Consider the following 12,710-nt stretch of genomic DNA (forward strand, 5'->3'; position numbering starts at 1 on the left):
TTCACGCTCGCGATACGAACGAACGAACGATTCTGTCGCAACAGCGGTTGCATAATTATCGAAAAAATATAAAATAGTGATCATTTGATAATATGCGGGGTGTTAAAAAAAGTTGCATATTTTGAGAGCAGGTAGCATTGGTCGAATTAAGAAAGGTCTAATAAACATGGGCCTTAAAATTAATACAGAACGAACGATTCTGTTGCAACATAGCGGTTGCATAATCATCGAAAAAAAAAATAGTGATCTTTTGATAATATGCGGGGTGTTAAAAAAAGTTGCATATTTTGAGAGCAGGTAGTATTGGTCGAATTAAGAAAAAAGGTCTAATAAACATGGGTCCTAAAATTAATATGGAACGAACGATTCTGTTGCAACATAGCGGTTGCATAATCATCGAAAAAAAATAGTGATCTTTTGATAATATGCGGGGTGTTAAAAAAAAGTTGCATATTTTGAGAGCAGGTAGCATTGGTCGAATTAAGAAAGAAGGTCTAATAAACATGGGTCCTAAAATTAATATAGAACGAACGATTCTGTTGCAACATAGCGGTTGCATAATTATCGAAAAAAAATAGTGATCTTTTGATAATATGCGGGGTGTTAAAAAAAAGTTGCATATTTTGAGAGCAGGTAACATTGGTCGAAATAAGAAAGAAGGTCTTATAAATATGGGTCCTAAAATTAAGTATTTGCTCTCCTTTTAAATAACTAAAATAAACACTAAAATTTATTTGCATTTAATATAAAAAAAATAAATTTTAAAAAATGAAGAAAGAACAACCATTAAGAAACAAAAAAAAATGAATTATGCTCCCTTCTGGAAAAAAATCCTGCGGACGCCCATAGGTATCAGCATAAAGTTTTTAATGGATGTTAGTAAATTCATGAACAAGCCAGTATGTTTGAAAGAATCTAAGACGTAGGACTGAAAAATGCATGATATTGAATGGGAACCACAAAGATCATTTCTTATAATGCCGACCTAATTTAGTAAATATTCTTTTGTTTACTGTGATATAAAGGTAATATGATCAAGAAAAAGCCAATAAGTTCAAACAGAAGAATAGCCTGTATATTCGAAGATATTAATTGTAGGATCCATATTCATATTAGACATTTTTTCTTATTTTTCTTATTTTATTTTATTTTTTTCTTATGTTTTTCTTATTTAAATCTGCTCTTAAAATATGTAACCCTTTTATTTTGTACCTCGTATATTAACAACACGTGGTCCTTGTAATCTTTTCACTGTCTTGCAGCTTTCTTTTTTTGATCATTCTACGTTGAAATCGAACGAGGACTATTTCACAGATTTCTCTCTTTCACGAATTTAAAGTTCAATTTTTATCAAAGCTAAATTATTACTGATAAATTTGCAGTCCTTTCTAATGGTCTCGTAAGGGATGCTGATTCGAATTGACTACGATAAATCTTGTTCGGAAATGTCGCACGTTGCCTCAACAGACAAAAAAATGATTACGAAGAGTAAGATACAATAAGACGGTATCTATCCATTAAGCCGGATGAAAACGGTACAGTGAATTTTCTAAATTGAAATTTCGATGCACGCTCGAGAGGTTCCGTCGCATATCCTAATGCACGTTCCTATACGCGCATCCCCTGTTACGGTCCATCGCACCTTGGTTCCCGAGCAACGATGCGTGGCTCTCGTGAGCATTTTGCACGTGGTATTTTCTCCGTAATCCAATTGAAATCAAAAATTCGAGCGAATCGACCGATGCCAATTTCCGTTAGACGCATACACGTGGGATTCAATCTCGGATACGCAAACACGCTGCTTTATGATTCGTGTGTTTCGCTATATGAAAGATCTCCTGGACGGCTCTTTACTATTTACCGAGTAAACATCGCAAAAGCGATCAACGTGTACTCGATTACTCGTCTGCATACGAACAAAATAACGAACTATTGCGAACGATTGCGAATTCGGCAGCGATATGTCTCCTTGAAAATTAAATATGCACTTCGCGAGGATCGACGTTATGTTGTTTGTCAGGATGTGTAAAAAGAACAAATATGTATAGGAGAATACGAATATTTGTTGTCGGCGCGTTGTAAATATTACGACAGATTTTTATAAGAATTTTTATTATCAAATTTTTCTTTTCAACCATTTTTTCTTACAAGATTTTTTTTGCAATTTATACATTGCTTTAAAGAAACATCCCCCGAGTTATTAGCTAATTTATAAATTATCTACATTAACGATTATATTCTCTTTAATATAAAATTAGTGATTTCTAATTTTTACAATATATAAATAAAACTTAATTAATAAAATAACGCTTTGGGTTTATAAATATTTACACGTTATTAATTTGGAATTTTTAGATTGTAAGAAAGATTCGAAGAGTGCATTCAGTACTTGAAACTTACCTTTAAATGCAGACTGTTCCGTCAAGGAAACTGATTCTGTAACAAAAAGTAAATTAAAAGATGTTAGAAAAAGTTTTCACTACATCTATTTGAGACATAAAATTATACTTTATTTCATTCAGCTTAACTCATCATACCGTTGAAACAAAGATAACGTTTTTCTCTGGTCACTATATTAAAATTTTTTATTAATACTACTTTTTATCTTTTACACGATACTTGTATTTTAAAAAGAAAGACAAGTAAAAAAAAAATACATATTTGCAATTCTTCTGTTCTCTACAAATCGCCACGACAAGAACACATGTAAAGAAGTATTGTAGTATTATATAAAAATGACAGTAAGGAAAGAGAGAAGATGTTGTATAAGGTCTATATTACATAATAGAATTATGTCCAGATGTTTTGCCGGATCTTCTGCTGACGTAAATTGTTAGAGGAAAGAAGCCATGTGCTTTCTTCGAGTGATCTCGTGGATCAAACGGAGGAAACAACTGCGGCCCGCGATTTGTTGGTAAAACAATGTTCTATGTTCTGTTTTATATCTCTGAGAACGCTTCGAGGAGCAATCGCGCAGGTTGATTTTCGTGAGTGGGTTCTTTGAGAGGGGATCTTGGACAAATCGAGCGTGAAACGTTGCTTTTTCAGACAAACTACACGAGAAAAGGGTCGAATGCGTTGTCGTTGTCAGGTACAATCATCGTGAAACGAATCCTCTTCTGGGTTTATATTTTTTTTATTTTAATCTTTTATGTACTGTAAAAGTTTACTTCGTACAGTAGTGAATTTTACGGTTCGAATTTTTTCAACGAATATTTAATTCAACATTATCCTTCTCACGATTTTTTAATATCCGTAAATGATATAATATTACATTTATTGATAATTGAAACATTAAATTAAAATTACATTTAAAACGTGAAAATCTATTTGAAATTAATTAAATACCTGAAATTTATTTTTAATTTATCTTTTAGCGAGGTCTTTAAAAATTTATGTTTAAAGCCCTTTTATTCGTGATTTATTATGTTTTTCGAAAAAGCTATGTTAAAAGATTCATAAGAGATATCTTGTTTTAAAACGTATTATTTATAAAAATTCAAGTATAAAACGCAAGATGCGCAGTTATAGTTTCATATACCTATAGTTTATAAATAGTTTAATAAATCAATAAGTTACATGAAAAAAAAATTATCAAGAGTATGACATAACCCGTAATTATACGAATATATAATCATAGCGTTAATGAAAATGTCTTGCACGAATAATCTGACATTTCACGACAATCTTAACGAAGGAGAAACTTATTCTCAATTGCTCGCCAGGAGAGATCTTGTAATTGCGTCTCGACAATTCAATCTAAATTAGCAGATGTCATAAAAACATTTCCAGGATGATTACTGGCAGCCTGTACTTTACTGCAGAAAACAAGACGAAAACTTTGCCACTGTTAAAAAAAACAACACACAATTTAATGTAATTGTCATGATATTGTATGCTTTTGATAAGATATTATTTATTTTTAATTCTGCAAATATATATATATATATATATATGACAAAATGTTTTACATACATTTGCTATATTGTTTTCTTGTAAATTGGATAAATATTCTGTGAATTGAAAATATAAAATACGTATTTTTAATCACAAGATTCAGATATATGAGTAGTTTATCTCTTGATAATTTTTTTGTTGAGATACAGCATAATGTATGTTGACTTGAGAATCTTTATTATTTTTTCACAGCTGTGTAAAGAAATGCATGTGTTAATGTTTAAATGATAAAAAAAACTTTTGTTATAGAATAATTTCACGTCAATAATATCAGAATGCATTACTTTTTAAGGATTATATTTTTTAATTAATTAGTGGAATTGTGTTACACATATTTACTTGCAATAAGCACACGTATAATAATGAAAATATGTGTATAATTCTGCTTTATATATTCCTGAATACCATCGATTAATCAGCGATAACGTTCAATTAACGCCACACCCTCGCTTCCTTGTTACGGTTGATTTTCTGACATCGATTAGTATAGCAGCCTTGTATATCAAGTTAGTTGCTGCTGCGCTTAAATTACGGTTTTATTGACACGTTCTCGTTCTCAAGGCGGAAACATATGACACACTTGATCGTCATTATCAACGAACGCTTCTCTCTCTCTTTCTCTAAGTATCTCCTTGTATTTGAATTAATACAACCTAGTATTCAATGAATGCGGAAATGATCTTATCTTAAATTAGTACATGCGTGTCAATATCACGTCTTATCCAAATAGCGTCATTAGATGTTATTATATAAGTTTAAACAATTTATTTAGATAGGGGATAAATACAATTATTTCATTGGAATGATTCTCTGAATATTATGATGGAAATATAAATTCATATTTTCAATACTCCAATTATGAATCTATTGAATCAATTATCACAAGAAATTTTAGGTCAGAATTTTGAAGTTTATTTAAAAATTAAATCATTAATTTTTTTTTAATTTGAAAGCGTGCTCTTTTGGAACATTATATAAAAAATTATTTATAACCATTTCGATGTATCAGCATTGTCCAGCTAAACCTTGTCACGCGGAGGATAACATTTCAATTAACCAATAGTGAAAACTTCATTATGTGTCGATACTCGTTATAGTCGGATTCTATTATGCTATCACGTCTGATGCGTTATATTGAAACAGTGAATATATAAATCAATAAGCTTCGTTTTATACACGCGGTCACCAGTTTTCCCCATTCTCTCCATCCCTATCTCTCTCGTAGCCGAGCGTCAACGCGTCCCTTTGATTAAAAGAAATTCCAACAATTAACCAATAAACAATACACGACAAAACTCGGCTTCGGGCACTCGTTCGCAGCGTTTTTCCCATGAAAGCCACTCACATAGGAGAGGGTTAAAAGGACCTATTGATTTTCTCTCGTAGTCGCTGTTGCGAAGCTCGTATAAGTTGGCATCGCAATCGCAATGAACGAGTTTTCCGTCATTGTGTATCGCGCGACAGAGAAAGAGAGAGAGACGTATATCGTCTCTCGAAAGCTTGACAGGTGGAGAATGGAAAAAGCACGAACGTTCTCGTGATCGTTGAAAGAAGAGACGGGAATCGCGCTAATATGACGAGGAAAGACCGGTCAAGACCAGTATACACAATACCCTCCATAAGTTTCCCCAGGTAGAAATTTTGTCTGGAAATAATCAGGACTCCATATATTCTTTTAAAAATATTTCTGGAATCCAAGTGAAAAATCTAACTAGAACCAGTGTAAAGTTTGGGACGCCTAAATCGTACAGGCCCTATCACAGAATCCGGGTGGGCTCAAGATTACGCCCAGAATTTGTAGAAAAATTATGTGGAGTCTATACTATAGTTTCATATTTATTCTAATTTGGGAAAAATATGTCAGTGGCAATCTAGAACATATGCAGATTTTTTTCTCGGTAAAATAAAGGTAAATTTCTAGGGTGTATTCTGGACTTATTGTTAGATACTTCAAACTGGATTTTTTTACTTAGGCCCTGTATTTAATCTCGGCAAATCGAGGCAGATTTCTACCTGGGTTGGAAACACCTTACATTTTACAGTTAAAGAATTGCATGGCAGCGATCTGTTATAAATAAAAATGCCATTTAAATATTTTATGTTTATTTTATGATTTATTTATTTGCACAGATCTCTCAAAAGAATCCTTTTAATTTGAGAGAAAAATTCTCTAAAGAAATATTCTTGAATTAGATATTCGTAACATGCAGGAATATAAACTTAATGGAATGTTTTTTATCAGTATATTATTTGAAACATTATTAATCATAACAAAAACCAGTCTTATAAATGGACATTTGTTATTTATTGCATACAGTACCTTTCACAAGTTTGGAAACACTACATTTTACAGTTAAACAATCGCATGGCAGCGATCTGTCATAAATAAAAATGTTATTTAAATATTTTACGATTTGACACAACAAATCTACACAGATCGCTGTTGCGATACGATTGTTTAACTGTAAAATGTAAGGTGTTTCCAAACTTATGCACGTATTTCTCAGCTTGCGGTTATGTAATTATGTTTACGACGACGCGAGGCACGCGTGCTCGATATGTATAGCGCAGTGTGGTAATAGGAAAATTTAATGGATCCGGGAATTGCATCCCGACGCGTCGCCGAGCTTATAGCTGCGGTTTAGTAGCGGCCGGGGTGCGTTTCCGGTTTTGCCTCGCCCTTCGATCGGTTTCGATCCGCAGAGATCCCGCTTGAATCATCGAAGCGCGGACTGCTTGCTTACTCTGTCCCCCTTCTAGCTTGGTCTGTAATTTGAGACAGACCAATCCCGCTGATTGCGCTGATGAACCTTCCACTGCCGACGTCCGGTCGATTGGATTCCACGATCCCCGATTTAAAATCGCATTAAGAAAATGTCAACCTCGTGAAAGCTGCAGTTGAAAATCTTATTATTGCAGGATGCTTCTCAAAATCGATCGTATACTTGTTGAGTATTGAGAATGGAGTCTCGAATTTTTTTAGCACAAAAATTTGTATATTAATTAATTAGGCAAAATATATTGTTTCATTCAATTTTAAATATATTTGAACACATTTTTATTTTTATAAATATTAGAGTTAAACAAATACTTAAATGAAAATAGAACACTAAAAAGTTATGAACACACCGATTTAAAATCGCATTAAGAAAATGTCAACCTTGAAAGTTGCAGTTGAGAATCTTATTGCACGATGGTTTTAAAAATCAATCGTACTTTGAGTATTCAAGTATCCAAAGATCTCACGGAGATGATTGAGAATGGAGTCTCTAATTTTTTTAAGTGTTAAAGAGATATTTTTTACGTACGGTATGTTTTCTTTTTATTTTCTCTTACTTTTATTAACACGAAAATTTGTATATTAATTAATTAGGCAAAATAATAGATTATTATTGTTTCATCCAATTTTGAATATATTTGAACAAAATTTTTATTTTATAAATATTAGAGTTAAACAAATACTTAAATGAAAATACATGTAGAACACTAAAAAGTTATGAACACAAACATGAAACCCAGATTTTTATTTTAAAAAGATTGTTTTAATTGAAAAACTGTGAATGAGAAAAAAAACAGAATTTTTTGCACGTCGAGTAAATAACGTAACTTTGTTATAAAAAGAAAGATAAAATAATACCTAGAAATCAGATTTATTTGACTGGCGATCTTCGAATAAACGTTCATTGTGAACTCCGAATGATCGAGTTTCTATAATATAAACTTCGGCGAATAAAATGCGAAGCAGGAAGTCTCGTCGAGTTTTCTTCCACGAGAAAAGAAAAAGAATCGAGAATCAGTCTTAACAAAGACTGCTTTTTTCTGTCTTCACGAAAAGAAATTCCTTTTCATACACACGAATGTATCATCATAAAAGATTACAAGTGTATTTTGGAGAAAGCGCAACGTCGAAACCTATTAGAAATTTCAATATTCGTCCATTTATTCGACTATTGAAACTTCGCAATTACAGTTCGGTCGTCACAGGTTTCTATATGAGAGCAAATTGGAAGGCTTTCCAGGAGTTGAGAGAACACACAGCAGCGCCCGGATGATTTTATGTACAAAAATCTTTGTTTAATTAATCTTTAATTGATTATCTGCGTTGACTGTGTCGTCAGTATTCCCATCTGTATTCTGATATTCAATTTGAATCCATCTGAATGGACCGTTTCGTATAAATTGCATCGCAAATTGTCAAAAGAATTAAATGCAAAAATTCCACAGCTTTTATTTCTATAGCTTTTAATTTATTTTTATTATCTGGTTATTTTATAATATATATATATGCTTGTGCTTTTAATATATACTTTAAACAAATTAAACATTTTTTTCTACATAAAATATAAAAATATTTTTTTAGTAATATTAATTATGATATATTTTATCTAATTATTCTTTTAATTTTTTACCATTTAATACCTAAGTAATTTAACACTAAGAAATTAAACGTAATTGAATAAATACGAAAACATGTCTGTGAAAATTGATAAATAAAATAAATTTCGCGGTAATTAAACTTTGACTTTTTTCACGTTATATCATCAGTAAATGTCAAGCAGCAATATCATTCTTCTCGATGTCCGCCGCTTAAAATGCTACAAGTTGTCTTTTCCATAAAGGATTTATTGGCCAATTATTCTGGCCAATTTAAAGACAATTTTTCCTCCAGCGAAAATGTCAAGGGAGATCATCATTTCTTGCAAGCTTCTTCAATGTTTGCTATTATATATATATATATATATATATATATATATATATATATATATATATATAATATATATATGCAATTAAGCCTTAAATTAAAATTTTATAAAAATAAACTCCATCTAAAATTAACTGAAAAATGTAATTGTAAAAAGCTCTTCTTTTTCAATTGCTTATTATTCAAAAGAGATATTTGAACATCATTATGGAAAAATCGTCTCTAAATTGTTTCAAAGATCCACTCTTATTAAAAGAAAAATCGAATGTTTTGAGACATCCTCTGTATATGTATATAATACCTCGTTTATTTTTTTACTTTTCCAACATGTGTGTTTTAATAACATATATGTATGTTTTAATTATAGTTAGATTCATCCTTCGTAAACATGCTCATACTTATTTTATACTTATTACGTATATGCATTTGCATAATTACATAACTATTTTCAAAAATAAGTAAATATTAAATTTGCAAGTTTGTCTTTTGTGCAGTGGAATTAATCATTAAAATAAGATGCAAAATAAAACCGAAAATGTACGATAATGAGTTATTTTATCGAAATTAATCTGAAAAATTAATCTTAAAATATTGAAATTAATCTAAACAAAAAAAAAAAAAAATTATTTCTATATAATTATTATAGTTATTGTTTAATTATTATATTTTCTTATTTTTATATAATTTAAATTTGGCTAATGATGTTTCTTATGCTATATATAATATTCTTCTTATATCATTAACTTATTGCGTGATAATATTCGGGCTCGCAAACAATTTCATGAATCGTATTACTACATCGTCACATTATTATTTTCCGAAATGCGATCATTCCTTGTCAACAATTAATGTAAACGATTATTGGCACACGCGGTGAATCAATTTTCATGATTAATGATTCGTAAGCGTATTGCTGCGATACTATTTATCGAAGCAGATATTTCACGTGATTTACTTATTTGAAGTAAAAATCGAAATAACAGGAGATTTGAGGGAATAGCAATTATAAATTATTGTTTCATGATACATATGTATATCGAAGATCATTTTTTTAAATTTTAAATTCCAGTGTATTTTGCATCGCGTGTTGAATTTTTCACCGACTTAATGTAATTTGCCTACGAATTTCGCATTAAAAGCGCATAATGCTATATGACTTATCAGATGCAGTCATTCATATAGAAATCAAGACATACCTATGCTACATTGTCTATTCAACACAAGGAAAGTGCATGCATTACATAGGATCAAAATTTTTTATTTCTTATAATCCAGAAATTTTGTGTTATATTTTTTTATTTTTTCATTTTTTTATATTAATCTAGAAAATATATTTAAAATATTATACGATCGTTGCGGGATATATCCTATATGTATATAGGATATTTATCATAATTTCACAATTTTTTAGATATTTATAATAAATTAATAAAAACATCATATATAAAACTGTATTTGTTTTAAATGAGCAAAAAGCTGCAGTAAATAAATTGGGTTGAGAGTTTTTTTTTTATACAAAATTTATATACATATATCTACAAATATTTATACGTCTTCTATGAAGCAATATAAATCAACTTATTTTTATTTTAATATATTAACTCAAGAATAATTCTCTGTACCAAAGAGCTATAAATTTAATGTATTAAAAATGACTTTGTATGGAAAGTTTAGATGTTTAGTTCTATTTCCTGTATACATTTTTTCTATTGCGCATTTTACGTGATTCTTCTATCGCAAATAGGGATACCAATATTGGATTTTTTTATTCAGCGTTACATTCAATGATGCTTTTGATTATTGCGTTTCCATATTGAACAATTGAACAATATTGCGCGTTTTGCAACGCGCACAATAATGTTTTAAATATCTAACATTGCACAAATATTACATATTTTAATCGATGAATTTACCTTGTTTCATTATACATTTTTATTAATGGTACTTGGCATTGATTTCTATTGGTAATATTATCTCTTTTTTCGCTTAATCAACTTAAAGTTATTAATTACAGGTCTGTATGTATATATGTATATGTATACATATGTAAATGTGTGTGTATTATACACTTTTGTTGATCGCTTGTTTTTGCATTCTCTCTCATTTCTGTTATCGTCAATTTTGCATTATATTAATTCCGTTAATAACTCGATTAACGACGTTTCCCGCATATAAAATGTATATTTCCAGCAAACATATGCATATCGAGAAATCCACTTATTCGCGATGTAAACTACATGATATTTTAAACTGAGGAAATTTTTTCACGATGATATTCTTTACTTACATAAAAAACATATTCTTTTATATAAGTAGATTTTTATATCACGTTACAATTTAAGCTTTCTAAAATATTTGAAAACAATGAATGAAACAAAATTTTATTTTATTTAGATAAAACGATATACTATTTTATTTATCGAAATCGGACATAAAAGGTTTTTTAAAAATATTTTTAATTAGCGTAATACATATTATTATAAACACAGATTTGAAAAAACTAGGATTTAATAAGATTACGAAATATGTCGGCGAAAGTTTTCGCGAAGGTTTTTATTAAAAAATGAAACCGTCAAAGTGTTCAACTTACAATTAGTATATTAATATTACTTTTATATACTAAAAAATAAAAAAAAAATTTATTGATCGAAAGATACACATAAAGAGAATTCAACTTTCAAAAGTATTACATTTTGAGAGTAACTTTCGGTTATATATACACATACATTCAAATATACGTTCAAATCATACTATGATACATTATGATTTAAAAGTTGTTTTAGAAAATAAGTCTTCAAATTAGTTTCTATATATTTGGTTAATATAAAGAACGGAAGGAATAAATGAGAAAAAACAGTCGTCACACGAATTTTAAAAGATATTGGAAAAGAGTTTAAAAGTTGATTTATAGGAAGAAATGAAAATCATGAAGCGGAAATAGTTTCTAACGTACCTGTATAGTTTAAGAGGCCAATAGTGCGATGGTTGTAAAATAAATCACTTTGAAGGCAGCTTCATATATTGATTGCGAGAAAATAACTCGCCCCATCATGACATGAATGGTCAAGATCAGTAGAAAAAAGAGAGAACCAAATGACAAACCACCAAATCTTACAATTAAATCTTGAATCGAATATCGACGTGTTTGCCAGAATTATTAAAGATCCTCGAGGGAATTCTTTTATGTCCCTCTTCATTGCTTCTCTACCTTTGGTTCAGAATTTTAAAACTCTTCTATGTATATTTCTTGTAAAGGACTGTGTGCCTTGGTTCACTAATCTTCTACGTAAAGCACAGGGGAATGAGTAAAAAAATATTGTCCACGTTATATGAGCCTTTAAAAAAGCTCATCCATAAAAAGTCTCAGAGTTCAAACGTTTATGAGGACTATATCAGAAAAATTTATTCGAGGTCTAGATATTTAGTTTAGACTGTTAAAATATTAAGACTCAAAAAGATAATATCTTTAATGATGATACATTTTATTAAACACTCTTGCAATCTCTTCTATGTAATTTTCTAATATTCAATATTAAATACTTTAATAATTACATAAAATAATATTAAAACTTAATAATGTCAAAGCAAATAAAAAATTTCAATTATTAAAAATCTATTTTAAAATTACAAAAACCATTTGAATAAATTTTTGAAAAACGTAAAACAAATATATAATGTATAATAAATATATTTTTTAAATTCAATTATTTATTTTCTCAAATAAAAGCGATTCGTTTATATAATTAATTTCACTGTCCACTGTTTGCTCGGAAGGAACTCGGCAATTGAAGAATATTGACGGTAGTGGAATTATAAATCGTATTTACTCGCTAATAAGGCAAAATCATCGCGTCGCCACAAGAAAACTTTATTTGCCACGCGAAATTCTCTCTAATCTGCTCAAATATTTTTTCCTTTCAAACCTAACAGATCATAATCTATCAAGATTTATCATTTGTAAGACTGGCGTCTTACAAAATCTATCGGAATTACGTAAAAGATTCCGTACATATATTTAATTAATGTTTATTATGTAATCATATAATCATAT

General features: G+C 29.7%; 1 protein-coding gene and 1 long non-coding RNA gene across 2 annotated transcripts in view; one reads left to right on the forward strand and one right to left on the reverse strand.

Moving 5' to 3' along the window:
• The window catches only part of LOC114933500 (uncharacterized), a 140,615-nt gene that overhangs the window by 47,364 nt on the left and 80,541 nt on the right, over positions 1–12,710 (forward strand). The gene's annotated exons all lie outside the window — the stretch shown is intronic.
• The window catches only part of LOC146722582 (uncharacterized), a 78,863-nt gene that overhangs the window by 42,986 nt on the left and 23,167 nt on the right, over positions 1–12,710 (reverse strand). The window contains exon 3 of the mRNA XM_085484370.1: positions 2,401–2,436. Within this exon, the coding sequence (XP_085340496.1) occupies positions 2,401–2,436 (36 nt within the window). The remainder of the gene's footprint in view (positions 1–2,400; positions 2,437–12,710) is intronic.

Source organism: Nylanderia fulva, unplaced genomic scaffold, assembly GCF_048542155.1.
Source record: "Nylanderia fulva isolate GAGA-0341 unplaced genomic scaffold, ASM4854215v1 Scaffold3, whole genome shotgun sequence".
Taxonomy (NCBI): domain Eukaryota; kingdom Metazoa; phylum Arthropoda; class Insecta; order Hymenoptera; family Formicidae; genus Nylanderia; species Nylanderia fulva.